This window comes from Carcharhinus amblyrhynchos, chromosome 19, assembly GCF_965287045.1.
Source record: "Carcharhinus amblyrhynchos chromosome 19, sCarAmb.v2.hapA, whole genome shotgun sequence".
NCBI classification, from domain to species: Eukaryota; Metazoa; Chordata; class Chondrichthyes; order Carcharhiniformes; family Carcharhinidae; genus Carcharhinus; species Carcharhinus amblyrhynchos.
The window spans coordinates 11,666,813-11,682,577 of NC_137342.1; the positions used below are offsets into that span (position 1 = coordinate 11,666,813).

The window sequence follows — 15,765 nt, forward strand, 5'->3', positions numbered from 1 at the left end:
TTATGATTCTCTCACTGAAGATAATAATCAAATTGCTTGGCCTTGGCATGGAGACAATGCTGGCTTCTTATTGGTTAGTGAAATATAGATGTCAGCCAAATACCCCACCCCCGCCGGCCTCCTGTTGGTCCCACGCACTTGAAATGTGCCAGGCTTCCCACGTAGAGCAGGAGGAGCAAACCACTGCTTGGTTTGCTTGAAATTAGACAGTTTACTTGTGTCTGCGCTGATCCTGGACTGCTGCCAATATTCTTTCATCACATGGCTTCAGACCAGCTCCCAATCTTTCAGTTCTATCTCAGAGTTTCAGCAGTGGGATAAGTTCCCATTTTCCCATGGGAATGCAAGGTCAGGATTGCTTATACAAACCATCATATCCACAAACCAGAGGAATGAGATTCCCATCGACTGAAGTAGTATTTCCTTCAAGAAACAGATAAAGGGCCAAGGTCAATAATGTCTGCCACCAAAAGAGAAAAGGCAAATCTAACAGCACAACTGTTAGCCACAATCAAGCTTCATTACTGTAGCCTCAAGCTTTTGGTTGTACATACATAACAGTGAGGTTGGGGAAAAGGAGCATTACTGCAAAGTGGGTTTGGGGCACTTATGCTCTTCACTCACCTCTGCAACAGTTTACTTGGTCAGGAATGAGTATGTTGAATGGTTGGTGGGTTGGTGGGCGAGAGAGTGAGAGAGTGCGAGAGTGCAAGAGTATGTGTGACAGAGAGAGTGACAGAGTGCGAGAGAGAGAGAGAGTGTATGTGAAAGTGGGGGATGGGTTGTGTGCGCATGTGTGTGTGTGTGTGTGTGTGTGCGCGTGTGTGCGTGTGCATGCGTTGGGGGGGGCAGGGGAGGGTGGTGGAGATGGGGGGTTGTTGTGGACAAGGTGCATCATGGACACACTGAATAACAGACCCGTGGATATGCCAGGAAGGTAGGCTGTGACATCTGGGCAGTGCTAAGTCTGGCATTTTACCAACTCTCTCACACCAAGAGCTGCCAAAATTGCCAGATGATGATCAATAGCTTGAACAAGAGCAGGCAAGGTAAGCTCCAAAGTGTATTGTCCTTTTCCTCATTAAATACTCCAAATGTTTCCTGGCTGCTGTCACACTGCCTCTGGTGCAAAAAGATAGTTCAGCGCAGTGGTCATTTCCATAGCGACAGACAGGGCTTGCCCTGGCTGTGCAGCAAGGCTGAAGATGTTCATTAAAAAAGCTTCACAACAGCTCAATGGCAGCCCAGGCCATCACATACTGAGTATTCCTCTGAGAAATCCTCGGAAAACTTTTGCTGCCTATGATATCACGCGCTGCTGCCCACCTGCCTTATTCCCCTACTGAATCCATACCTCTGTTCCACCTTCTCTTCCTCCCATAGAGGAGACAGAGAGAGAGATTTGCCTCTGGTGAATTCCACGCACCTCCAGAATCTGAGCTGGAGCAGAAGGTTGAAAACCGTCAGTCAGATGAGACAGTAGTAAGTACAAAACTTGCAGTGAGCAAAAATTGACCATTTCTCTGCAGTCCTTAATCAGAGGGGCAAAGGCATTAACATACTAAGTGTTAAGTTAAGCATATCATCCTTTGTGGGTATGGTTGCTTTTCCTTTATAGAAGGTGTAGTCCCAATGTAAAACGTTCTCTCCCAAGGAAGATAGCATACAAAGAATATTTACTCCTTTTTACAATATTTATAATACAAAGTGGAAGGTACATTTAATGCAATTCAAAGTTCTTTGTGCAACATTTATTGCTACGGGAAGCACCCTGCTCACTAATTTGATGCCTTTCAGTGCAAGGCTGTCATTTAGGATGACTCTTCCTCCTCTTCTGTGTCCCAGACGCTAAGAGGATATTGGCAAATAGGGACTTCCATTGAATTGGTCCATGATTATGTTTGGCAAAAAACTGCAGTGGTCTGCCATTGGCTTCTGCAGTGTGGCAGACCAGGAAACTCTCCCACTCTTACCACCTGCCATCACTGGAAGGGTTTACATACTGACCAGCAACCTCTTTGGCAAACCATCCACACTCTTTCCAAGGCCAAGTCTTGAAGCGAGACCTGAACCCAGGGGTATGAACATTACCACAGCACCTACAAAATAACGAGGGGCACAGGTCAGCTAGATAGTAAATCTCTTTTCCCAAAGGTAGGGGAGTCTAAAACTAGAGGGCATAGGTTTAAGGTGAGACGGGAGAGATATAAATGTGTCCAGAGGGGCAATTTTTTCACAGAGAATGAGTGTGTCTGGAACAAGCTGCCAGAATTAGTCGTAGAGGCAGGAACAGTTTTGTCTTTTACAAAGCAGTTAGACAGCGACATGAGTAAAATGAGGAGAGGGGTATGGGCCAAACATGGGCAATTGGTTTAGCTTAGCGGTAAAAACTGGCAGCACGGACAAGTTGGGCTGAAGGGCCCATGGTGAAAACCTCTGACTCAATGCACCACAAAACCCTTTTAGGATGAGTAGGTCTTTGTTACTCTCTTTCTGAATGCATAAGAGTGATCAAGCGTACAAAAGAATGAAAGCAAAAAACAGCACAAGAGCAGGATAGTGAGCATTGACCACGGACACTGATTGATAGTGTGAAGTCTTTGGGTATGCACCTACTATGAAACTGAGATGAGGCATGAGGCAGATACTCTCCACATCGGAGACACTTTACAATCGATCACCTGCAGATTGTTAGCCGTCCACATTGGTTACTCAGTGCTGGCGATGTGGCAACAGAAGAGGTTGATGCGGCACTTTTCTTGCTGAGTGTCCAGACATCCTCTTCAGTCTCCTTGAAGGTTTGATGAGGTCCCAGCAGAGCAGGCAACTCTTGACAATTCCTCTCTTGTCAATAATGGCTCTTTATGTTGGAGCAATATTTCATAATATATGGTACCCATATCACCCAAAAAGGGCCGTACTATCCAATATTAGCATGGCATTGCAACTCCCCTTCTACTCAGGGACTCAGTATCACAGCCCATGGTTACGGGCTAAGAGGAAGAGATTGTGAAATTCTGTGCCGCAGATCAATGTTATATCAAAATAATCTTCACGTCTGCTTTGCATTTGAGCTAGAAACATCAAAGGTCTCACTCTGCGCCACCTGTCTTGTTGCAGCTACTGACTCTCCTTCCTAACCAGCTGGGAATCTTGGCAAAACTCCAGTGGCCAAGTCAATGAGCGACTTTCCAATATTTTTCTGTGCTGTTTAAAACGAGACATTTTTCAAGTCAAGAAGCCTATTACTTTCCTGTGAAATATAACAACAAAATGATTCTGGTAGAAGCAAGAGAGTGGCTTTTAAAGCAAAAAAAGAAACTCACTACTTTTTCTGTCTGCATAAAATTCATGGATGCATTTTACAGAAAATCTAAAATGATTTTCTGAAGGTTGGTACCACTGTACGACAAGATACCATCTTCCTGCTGGTTCCCATATCTTCTGAATCTGACTGATTATAAACAGGCAATCCATCACGCAAACCAACCTCCCATTCATTGATATTGTCTACACTTCCTGCTGCCTCAGCAAAACAGCCAGAATAATCAAGGACTCCAAGCATCCAAACATGCTTTCTTCCATCACCTTCCATCAGGAAAAAGACACAAAAAGTCCAAACTCACGTATCAACCGACTCAAGAACACGGGTGGCACAGTGGTTAGCACTACTGCCTCACATCGCCAGGGATCCAGGTTCAATTCCGGCATTGGGTGACTGTGTGGCAGTCTGCCCATGTCTGCACGGGTTTCTTCTGGGTGCTCTGGTTTCCTCCCACAGTCCAAAGATGTGCGAGTTAGGTTGATTGACAATGCTAAATTGTCCCTTAGTGTCAGGCGGATTAGCAGGGTAAATACGCAAGGCTACGGGGATAGGGCCTGAGTGGGATTGTTATCGATGCAGGCTCAAAGGGCTGAATGGCCTCCTCTTGTACTGTAGGGATTCAATAATCTATGATAACATCAGTGAAGAACAGCTTCTTCCCTGCTGCCATCAAACTCTTGAATGGCCCTACCTTATGTTAAGCTGATCTTTCTCTACACCCTAGCTATGACTGTAACACTACATTCTGTGCCCTCTCCTTTCTGTCTCCCCCATGAACTCTATGAACAGTATGCTTTGCGGGTATAGTGTGCAGGAAACAATTTTTTCACTGTATCCCAATACATGCGACAATAATAAATCAAAATCAAATCAAAGATGGAGCACATAAACCCTATGATTAGCCCTTGTTGGCACTGGTGCTTGGCAATGGCTTCGAGGGGTGTCTATATTGCCTGATGCTCCAGGGGTCAGGGCTGTGCCCACATGGTTTTACAGCAGTTGCTCAGCATGCAATAGGCACGTCTCTGTTTCTGGCAAACTAATTGGGCATGGTGGGGGGGGTGGGGGTGGTGGTAGGAGGAACCTTTTCAATTCTTTGTGTTCCTATGTTGGAGCTGTTCAGTGGAGCACCTTTGCCAACGGCCGAGTACAATTGTGACCAAAACGTCACTTTCCAAGAACAGCCTTGAACGTGAATTTTGCCTGCTGGAGCTGACCGCTTCATCCCACACACAATGTACTTACTTAGGTAAAAGGTCAAGGCTTTCTCAGGTGTGCTCTCCCTGGGTTGACAGATTCCATAGGAGCTGACTGTTGTTACGGTTACGTTGTACTTTCCTGCTTCTCGGAGTTCCAACTCGAAGACATAACTGTTATTTTGTACTGTGAAGACTTCAGCTGGGTTCCCTGCAGAAGAGGGGGAAATAATAAAATTTACATTAACAAGTAAAGTGTTGAATCTTCTGAAACCATTCACAGTGCCTTTTTGATCTAGTCCTCTGCAAGAATTAAACATGTGTGATCTGTTCATTCTCATTCTATCCTGGCCAAACTGAACAATCTCTGATGGGGGAGGGGGTGGTTGGGTGTTCAGTATCCAAGAGTAAGGTTTCTACCTTCTCAATGGTTACGGAGGAAGAAATACACTCAGGAATGAATAAATTTAATTTCAATTTTTTTCACTCAAGCTAGGTGCCTTATAATTGCAATTCTTGTTCAATGCAACTTTTAAATGCTTTGTTGAAAACTTGTTACTTTGAAAGTGACTGTGCTTTTTTTTAAGCGGAATGGACGGGGTTGCTTTGGACACTTGTCGTTATTTTTCTGTATGTGTATTTTTGTAAGTACGCATTTTAAGAAAGTAAGTCTTCCCTGTGGCCTTGATACTAAATATATACTTTGGTTCTGTCTTCACAAAGGCGGACATAAATAACCTATCAGAAATGTTGGGGAACATTTAGGATTTATTGAGACAAAGGAACTGAAGGAAAGCAACATTAGTAGGGTAATAGTGTTGGTGAGATTGAAGGATAATAAATCCCCAGAACCTGATAATCTACATCCCAGAGTACTTGCGGAGTGGTGCGAGCAATTGTGGATTCATTAGTGGTCATCTTCCATGATTCTATAGACCCTGGAACAGTTTCTACGGATTGGAGGGTAGCTAATGTGACCCTACTATTCAAAATAGACAGACAGAAAACAGGGAATTATAGACTAGTTAGCCTGGAGTAGGTAGTGGGAAAAAATTCTAGAGTCCATTATAAAAGATTTAATAGCAAAACACCTGGGAAAACAATAGCGGGATTGGACAGAGTCAGCATGGATTTACAAAAGGATAATCATGCTTGACAAATCTACTGGAATTCAAGGATGTAACTAGTAGAGTTGAAAAGGGGGAAATCAGTGGATGTAGTTTATTTGGACACTCGAGAGGCTTTTGACAAGGTCCCACATAAGAGATCAGCATTTAAAATTAAAGTGCATGGGTTTGGGGGTAGTGTATTTAGATGGATAGAAAACTGGTTGGCAGACAGGAACAAAGAGTAGGAATAAACGAGTCTTTTTCCAGTGGCAGGCAGTGATTAGTGGGGTACCACAGGGATCACTGACAGACCCCAGCTATTCACAATGTATATTAATGCTTTAGATGAGGGAACTAAATGTAATATCTTCAAATTTGCAGATGACACAAAACCGGGTGGGAGGGTGAGCTGTGAGGAGGATGTAGCAATGCTTCAGTGTGATTTGGACAAGTTGAGTGACTGGGCAAAGGCATGGCAGATGCAGTATAATGTAGATAGATGTGAGGTTATCCACTTTGGTAGCAAAAACATGAAGGCAGATTAATATTTGAATGGCCATAGATTGAGAGCGGGCAATGTGCAACACGACCTGGGTGTCCTTGTATACCAGTTTCGGAAAATAAGCATGCAGGCAAATGGTATATTGGCCTTCATAGCAAGAGGATTTGAGTACAGGAGCAGGGATATTTGCTGCAGTTATACAAGGCCTTGGTGAAACCACACCTAGAATAACGTGTGCAGTTTTGGTCTCTTCATCTGAGGAAGGTTGTTCTGTGCTTTGGGGGGATTGCAGTGAAGGTTTACTTGACCAATTCCTAGGATGGTAGGACAGGTGTATGTGGAAAGATTGAGTTGGTTAGGATTATATTCTCCAGAGTTCAGAAGGATGAGGGGAGATCTCAGAGAAACCTATAAAATTATAACAGGACTGGACAGGGTAGATGCAAGAAGGGTGTTCCTGATGGTGGGAGAGTCCAGAACCAGGGGTCACAGTCTGAGTATACAGAATAGGCTGTTTAGGACTGAGTTGAATAGGAATTTCTTCGCCAGAAAGTGGAAACCCTGTGGAATTCTCTACCAGAGGAACCAGTTGAGGCGAAAACATTGTATGTTTTCAAGAATGAGTTAGTTATAGCTCTTGGGGCTGAAGGATATGGGGGAAAATGGGAACAGATTGCTGAGTTGGATGATCAACTATGACCATACTGAAGGGCGGAGCAGACTTAAGGGGCCAAATGGTCGACTTTTGCTTCTATCTTTCTATTTTAGCATCTTGGTCCTCAAGGCTTAATTCAACTACTTTGGGGGAGAAGCCACGTGTAGGCAGTGTGGGACAAAGACAAAGGCTATGTTGTTGGCAATCCATCTCATGACTCAACCTATGGTCAAGAAAAGGAGGAACTTGCATTCATACAGTGCCTTTCAAGACATCCCAAAGTACCCTGCTGCCAATGAAGTACTTTTGAAGGTACAGCTGCATCATGACATAGGGAAAATAGCAGTTGGTTTGTTCGATATGACAATGATCACTTCATTTTGATTTTTTAGTAATCCTGGTTGGGGAATAAATATGAGAGAGAGATTTCACTTGTTGCTTTTTGAAAGAGTGCCATGGGATCTTTTACACCCATCTCAGAGGGCAGGAAAGGGCATGGTTAGAACAAAGAACAGAGAAAAGTACAGCACAGGAACAGGCCCTTCAGCCCTCTAAGCCTGCGCCAATCATGATGCTTGCCTAAACGAAAACTGGATGCACTTATGGAGTCCCATTCCCAACCTATTCATGTATTTGTCTAGTTGCCTCTTAAATGCTGCTATTGTACCTGCTCCCACCACCTCCACAGGCAGCGCGTTCTAGACATTCACCACCCTCTATGTAAAAACTTGCCTCGCACATCTCCTCTAAACTTGTCCCGAGGCGCCTTAAACCAATGTCCTCTAGTACTTGACTTTTCTACCCTAGGAAACAGCATCTGACCTGTCCAATGTCTCACGTTTAATATCTCGCCTAAAAGGTATCATGTCCCAACAGTGTAGCACTTTTTCAATCCTACACAAGAGTATCGGCTTAGATTACGGAATAGCTTGTGGCTGAATAGTTTACAGTCCATTATAAAATAATTAGCATGGGAATACAATGTTTCACGCTTGTGTCCTGAGTTAATTTTATTTGTGTTGCAAGTTTAGAATCCCTTCTGTAGCACATAATTTTCTAATAAATAGTTGTTGTGAAAGACTTCCTGCTGCCAACGCTCATTGGGAAAGTAGTTCTCAACTTGAACCCACAATCTTTTGATCTAGAGGTGAGTGTGCTACCAAGTGAACGATGGGTGAGATGTTAATGAATAAGACAAAAATATGTGGTATTTTTCAGTGGTGTTATTATTGATGGCTTACCTTCCATTTGGATGTAAATGTTGAAGCCATCATAAGCTGTATATGACTTTGGAGGGAGCCACTCTAACACGAGCCAAATGGTCTCCGGATTGGTAAGTGTGTGTGCAGGCTCCGCAGTTGGGTAAATGATATTTTGAGGATCTTCGTCAGTGGTATTTGTTACATCTAAATAATCATATCCACTTGCTGAAACCTCTCTGCTATCGCGTTGGAACTCCAATGCCCAGTTGGCGATCATTCTCTTGCCCTCGTTGTTGGTCAATTTATAATCTTGCCAGCCCACTGACTGGTTTACTGTGAGGTCATTGGCCTCAGTCTCAATCACGTTACTTCCCTCGTCAATAGTGTTATTAGTTTGGAGAAAAAACTGTTCATGACCAGCATGAGTTTGATCGTCAGACTGAGTCCTTCTGTACACCACCTTCACTGACACGTTGCTGGGAGGGTAGGGAACTGTCCGAAGGAAAATAAAGAGATTTCCATAGTGATCAGGTAGTAAAGCAAGTCTGGAGATGCATTTTATTCTTTTGATTCTTCCAAACTTTTCAATGAATTTTGTTTCACTCTAAGCTTTCAAATAGGTTTTCAGTCTACCTAGAATCTCTACAGTGCAGAAGGGGGCACCTAGTCTGCACATGCTCTCCGAAATGAACATCTTCACCAGGCTATATCCCCCTTGCCTCACATATTTACTCCATTAATCCTCCTAATCTACACAACTTGACACACAAATCTGTGCCTGGACTCTCGATATCTGTGCTTATTCACAAAGCTCTGTGCCCAAGGTGTTTGCTGTAAAACACACGTAGAGTTTATTAAACTGATGAATTAATTAAAAAAAGCATGAAATTCACCCCCTACAAAATATGTGATGCTCTTACAACTGTTAGTAAAACAACATGAAGACCCATGGTGTCAGCTTAGGGACTTCTGGTTTGTGTGTAACGTGAAAAATGAGTCTCCAATAATAAATTAAATCATAGAATCCCTACAGTGCAGAAGGAGACCATTTGGCCCCTTGAGTCTGTGCTGACCACAATCCCACCCAGGCCATATCCCTGTAACCCCACATATTTACCCTGCTATTCCCCTGACACTAAGGAGCAATCTACCGAACGTGCACATTTTTGGACTGTGGAAGCCAGAGGAAACCCACAAGTGGATGTGAATCTAAATGCTGAGGAATTACCTATTCTCGGTGCTACCAGCAAGCCGAGCTTCCATGTAACCGAGACACCATCTTGGGAAGGCAAGTTTTTACCTGTTCGGTGATGTTTTGGCTCATGGCCAATAGCACTGTACTCCATTAAGGGAAGTCGGTTGACATTAGCCTCTGCCACCAGTTGGAATGTGATGTTACTGTAGCATGTTCCAGGTAGCCATGTGTTGAAAATTAATTTACCTTTCAGAAAATCTGTTTTAAAAAATTCAGACAATAAACATCACCGTGCAGCTATATCATAGAAATATAGACAGAACTAATTTCGCAAGGCTGTACTGGTGATAAAGAATCCCTTCTGTAGCACATAATTTTTCTCATAAATAGTTGTTGTGAAAGACTTCCTGCTGCCAATTCTCACTGGGAAAGTAGTTCTCAATATTCCAGCAATGATTTGGCCATTGTGCAGTGGCAAGTTAGACAAGGAAATTAAATTTGCCTGTGTTCCTATAATGCCATCCCAACTGCAGTCAGCATATGAAGTAAAATAGCTTGTGGCTGAACAATAGTTTACAGTCCATTATAAAACAATTAGCATGGGAATACAATGTTTCACGCTTGTGTTCTGAGTTAATTTTATTTGCGTTGCAAGTTTAGAATCGACCCAATGAGGTTTTGCACCAATGCTAAAATTGTGTCATGTGCATTGTGTATCGAGGCCCAGACTGATTGTGAAGCTATTTACTTCTCCTGGGAATCTGGCACTGCTGTCAGATCAGATTCCAACTCTGAACTCGGGCTGCGTTATATACCTATATACTGTAATAATAGTGGTGCAGTTAATATAAATATAGGGGTGCTCCTTGTTCGTTTAAGGAGCATGTTTAAAATATCAGATTTATTCTGCAGGCCGGGAGAAGAAAACAGTGCAGACTCAATGGGCCAAATGGCCTCCTTCTGCACTATTGGGACTCTATGATTCTCTCAACCTATCTCCATGCAAAATGGCTATTAAATCCTGAGGGATTCTCTCAATAATTCTACCCACAGGGAGGCATCAGGGGACACAACACTTTATTCAAGGTCTTGTCACACCGCACTCTAGGGCAGATCGCCAGCAGCTCACCCCACACCTGAGATCACACGACCCTTAAAGGTGCTATGCCCCAACATAAATAACAATGACACTGTTAGTTTTCAGATAGAAATGCAAATCAATTATCTTTAACTTTAAACTTTCCCTTTGATCAGAAAAGTATATGGATACTTCAAAATCTTCCCTTGATTCCCAGTTATCTTCAAAGCCTTCTCTGATCTGGAGAAATCACATGAATAATTTAACTCCCGCCTCCTGGTTTACTCTTTTCTGAGATACTCCACAGAGTCTATCTCCTCAAGAGATATTCAGAGAGGACACTATGATCCTGGGGTGATACCTCTGACCACCAACACAGTAGGACTTACCCTTTGATCTCCATTTTCATTCCTGTTGCGTAAGTCCTTTACAGCAGCACAACAGGGGAAGAGTAGATGGTGGGAATGCCACTTGCTAGATTTTATCAGCTGCTGCCCCCCTCCCCCCGCAAACCTTCAAACCTGATGAATGGGGAGCATAAAACCGAGCCCAATGGACATACATTGGAAGGTATTGGTCCAACAAGGATTAGCTATTCAATTACAGTCTCTATATACCTTTGGATCAAAATCTACAATTAACTCAAGAAAATTCTATTATCCATGGCAAACACACTGATCAGAAATCAGAGATATTTTCTTACCTTTATGGAGTGATGATCGATAATAATTGCCTTCAAAATAGCTTAATTTTAATCTTGAGAAAAAGTTGGTGGTCTGCTTTGGATATTGAATGTCAAATAGGACTCCAGTTTGTGGGGACTGTTTGTAGTCATATATAGCCACACTGTTGACTGGGAGTGGTTCTAGCAAAGACAGAGGAGGGGTTATAGTTAAACTATCATAATACACAAGTTGATGAGTAGCAACATAGCTCCAGTGGAGATAAAGTGCATCAAGGAAGGAGTTCTTAAATCAGCTTTCATAACTGCCACAAAGAACCCAGAATAGTTTTTTGAAATTCATTTGTGGGACATGGGCGTCACTGGCTGGCCAGCATTTTTTGCCCTTCCCTAGTTGCCCGAGGGCAGTTGAGAGTCAACCACATCTGGAGTCACATGTAGGCTGGACCAGATAAGGATGGCAGATTTTCTTCCCTTAAGGGCATTAGTGAACCAGGTGAGTTTTTCTGACAAGTGACAATGGTTTCATGATCATTAGTAGATTATTAGTTCCAGATATTTTTTATTGAATTCAAATTCCACCACCTGCCGTGGATTTAAACCCAGGTCCCCAGAACATTAGCTGAGTTTCTGGATTAATAGTCCAGTAATAATACCACTAGCCCATTTTGGTTAAATGGGACACCTAATGGAACAGGTTTATAGTAAGAAATTAGCAGCCTGTAAAATAGTCACTATTGAACTCATTTTGTAAGTATAAACCACCTTCTAAACTTGCAATCTCTACCACCCAGAGCAACAGCCCCATCACTGGCAAGTTCTCTATCCAAGCCGTATGCCATAATGACTTGGAAATATATTACCATTCCTTCACAGTCCCTGGATCAAAATTTTGGAATTTCTTCCCAAACAGGACCTGACTGGTGCCTTGAAACCACATGAATCAAAGCAGTTTAAGTCAACCTTTTCAGAGACAATTAGGGGCAGGCAATCCCTTCACATCCCATGAACAAGTTACAGAAATATCCGAAAATGGGGCTGTACTTCATCTGTGATTTCTAATTAAGCTTTTTTACTCACCTTTAGAAAGAGTAAATGATTGAACTTGCATTCCTAAAAAAATCATTCATGTGCTTTTGGATATCCCAAATTGCCAATGAATTATTTTTAGAATGTTGTTCTGGAGGCACAACTCCACAAACAGCAATGAGGCAAAGTTAATCGGCTTAATTATGTTGGTTGAGGGATAAATATTTTCCAGCTCGCTTGGACTACACTCCTGCGCTTGTCTGCAAATATTGACATTCATGTCCACTTGAGGGTGTGACCAGAAAATGCTTCATGGGAAAGGCAAGACATCTGCCAACGCGGCACTCCCTCATTTCAGCATTGGAGTGTCAGCCGAGAGAGATTGTGCTCAAATCCTGGAGGCGGCTTGAATGCACAAGACTTCGGTCTCCAAGGCAGGAATGTTGCCACGGCATAGGCTGACATTAAAGGTCAAGAAATTCCATCCATTATGTGTCAAGCAATCTCTTCTTTGATCTCTGGAAACGTCCAAAGTAATTGAATGACTACTTTGATCTGTATGAAAGAACATTTCCCTCTCGCTATACTGCCAGAGCCTGGTCTCAATATCGCTTCCCCTGCTGGTACGGCCAAGATTTCAAATTTACTTGTTGGAAATCTAAGGCGGCAAAACTATGAATTAACCATCTAAGATAACATATTGCAGTCAGTACTGCTGTACCATTTAAATGTAATTTAATCAAACCGCATGTGATTTTTTATCAATATTGAAACATATATTTTACTATTCACATGATAAAAGAATGCAGCCTGATCAACATCGTGCTCCCGATACAGGCAGTTGTAAAGCAATGATACAATTTAGTGCATGTTATGACAAGAGGCAATATAAAATAAGGGATAAAATTCTTAAAGGGGGTGCAGGAGCAGAGGGAGCTGGGTACATACCTGCATAGATCATTGAAGGTGGCAGGATAGATAGAACAGTTAATAGAGCATATGGTATTCTGGGCTTTATTGATAGCGGTATAGAGTACAAGAGCAAATAGGTCATGCTGAACTTATACAAGTTAGATCTCAGCTGGAATGTGTGTACAGTTCTGGGTGACACATTATAGGAAGGATGTGAATGCATTGGAGAAAGTGCAGAAGAGGTTTACAAGAAAGGCTCCAGGGATGAGAAACTTATGTTTTCAATTGATTGGGAAGGTTGGGACTATTCTCCTTTGGAGGAAAGGCGGCCAAGCGGAGACCTAATAGAGATCTTAAAAATTATGAGACGGCTAGACTGGATAGATAGAGAGAAACTGTTCCCGCTCCTAAAGGGATCAAGAATGAGAGGACATGCCTTTAAAGCAATTTGCAAAAGCAGCAAATGTAATGTGAGAAAAAAGTTTTTTCACACAGTGAGTGGTTGGTCTGGAATGCACTCAGCAAACAGAACAAAGAAAATTACAGCATAGGAATAATCCCTTTGGCCCTCCAAGACTGTTCTGACCATGCTGCCCGACTGAACTAACATCCCCTACTCTTCCAGGGACCGTATCCCTCTATTCCCATCCTATTCATGTGTTTATCATGATGCCCCTTAAAAGTCATTACTGTATCTGCTTTTACTAACTCCACCGGCAGCGAGTTCCAGCCCCCACCATCCTCTGTGTAAAAAGCTTGTCTCATACATCTCCTTTAAACCTTGCCTCTTGCATCTTAAACCTGTGCTGCCTAGTAATTGACTCTTCCACCCTGGGAAAAAGCTTCCGTTTATCCACTGTGTCCATGCCCCTCATAATCTTGGAGACTTCTGTCAGGTCGCCCCTCATGCTTTGTCATTCCAGTGAGAGCAAACCAAGTCTCGCCAACCTCTCCTCATAACTAATGCTCTCCATACCAGGCAACGTATTGGGATACCTTCTCGGTTCCCTCTCCAAAGCTTCCACATCCTTCTGGTAGTGCGCCGATTAGAATTGAACACTGCCTGGATGTGTGGTGAAGGCAAGTTCATTTGAGGCATTCAAGGAGGGTGTTAGATGAGTATTTGAAAAGTAACAGTGTGCAGGGGAGTCCGGGGAAAAGCAGGAGAATGGCAATTAGTCATAATGCTCGCTTAGAGAGCTAGTGTAGACAGGATGGGCCAAACAGCCTTTTACTGCATTGTAACAATTATGGTTACATATAGAGGTCAAATATACTAGTGTGTTGATGTTGATCCTGATTTTAAATGATGGCTGACTGGAACAGCAAACTGTAGGATATATAAACCAATCACACAAGACAGTACGAGTAGACCTCCAGGGAATTTTGCATCAGGCATTTGCAGTAAAAATGGCTGGCTGGAAACATGAATATTTACTGTAGTTACTGTGCATTTCCATATTTCAAAATGGAAAAATCTGATGGAGTCAATATTGAATTCTTTATCAGAAGAGAGCACAATATTCTGTGAGCAATTCAGGCACAGGGCAGGAGGACATTGCATACTGATTAAGATCAACTATTTTCAGGTTGAGTTGCATGACTGAATAATAATTGGTAGGCACTAATTTGGCAGTCAAGACAGCTTTTGTCGACACTTTGATTTTCAAATGTGACCTTAATTACATGTTGATGCAAGCACAGTATCACACTGCAATCTCACTAATGGATCAAGAAAGTAATGAAATCTCGGAGAGGGTGACGGCAGCAGCGCAGCTTTTTTGGCACACAGTGCGGCTAGGCTCACCCCAAGACCGGAAAACCCTGCCCAATGTCAACGTAACTTTACATGGTCTGCTCCCACCCGCTACGATTCCCATAGTGAGCAGGACAGGAAAATTCCATCCATCGACTCCGTGTAAAGATATGCAAAGTAAATGTTTGTCAAAAACCCCTAGACTTTGTACGTTTGAAACAGTATCTGGCCCCGTGCCTCCACGGCGTGGCAATTAGGCTCGGTTTTGCCAGTGGCCACTCCTCAGTTGACACTTCCCATGCCCGGAGGTGACAGGCAGGTTCGGTGTCAGATCGGAGAATTGTGGCAGAAGGCCCTAGTTGCGTTTCCCAATGGCGCACATCCAGGAGGTGATCATCCCCTCCCCTATCAATGGTGCATTTTGCTTCTGCCGCCAAGCATCACAAACCGAACGTCAATAAATTTGCCTTTCACTCCTGCAGCCGCAGGGCGTAATCATTCCCCACGTCAGATCTGAATCCCGTGTCAGTGTGATTTCAGAAAGGTGTGATTGCCAATTGCCTTTAAAAGGTAACCGGCGGCCTGAATATCAAGGGGGATCTGGAAGTAACTACACAGTTTAGTGCAGCAATCACGTGGATCCCCCCAGAAGAATGCAAAAGCGGCTTCTACTGCGAGGTCTTCTTAGTGAGGTCACAGGCAAGTGTCCAAAGTGGCTTCTTCAAGGCTGACTTTCAGTGAGATGCTTGAAAAATGGCCCTAATGTTGGGGATGGGGGGGCTGCAGCACCTCAGGGAGCCTTGGCATAAGGACTCCATGGGGTGGGGTGGGGGGGGGTAGGTGTAAGGCAGCATGGATTGAAGTAAGCACACATGCACTTGATGTAGCGAGCGGGAAAGGTGTTGGGGGTGGGGAGGTGAAGAAATTGACCATACATTTGGAAATGCATTTCAGGTTTGTGCATTCTTCCACAGCTGAGATCAATCAGCATCAGTTCCATTGCCACGCTTGGAATCTGGCTTTTGAAGCAATTATGCCCAGTCAAGGGTCACAAAATCCTGACATTACCACTGATTGTTCCTGAACTTTTAATCCCCTTGGATGCAGTCTGTAAGTTAAACTGA

General features: G+C 43.3%; 1 protein-coding gene across 2 annotated transcripts in view; it reads right to left on the bottom strand.

Annotated features, from left to right (window-relative positions):
• Positions 1–15,765, bottom strand: part of ptpro (protein tyrosine phosphatase receptor type O) — a 162,955-nt gene that overhangs the window by 77,963 nt on the left and 69,227 nt on the right. For both annotated transcript variants that reach the window (XM_080207253.1, XM_080207252.1), the window contains exons 3-6: positions 10,966–11,127; positions 9,290–9,442; positions 8,029–8,481; positions 4,571–4,732 (exon numbers count right to left, since the gene is read on the bottom strand). In XM_080207253.1, coding sequence (XP_080063379.1) covers positions 4,571–4,732; positions 8,029–8,481; positions 9,290–9,442; positions 10,966–11,127 — 930 coding nt within the window. The remainder of the gene's footprint in view (positions 1–4,570; positions 4,733–8,028; positions 8,482–9,289; positions 9,443–10,965; positions 11,128–15,765) is intronic.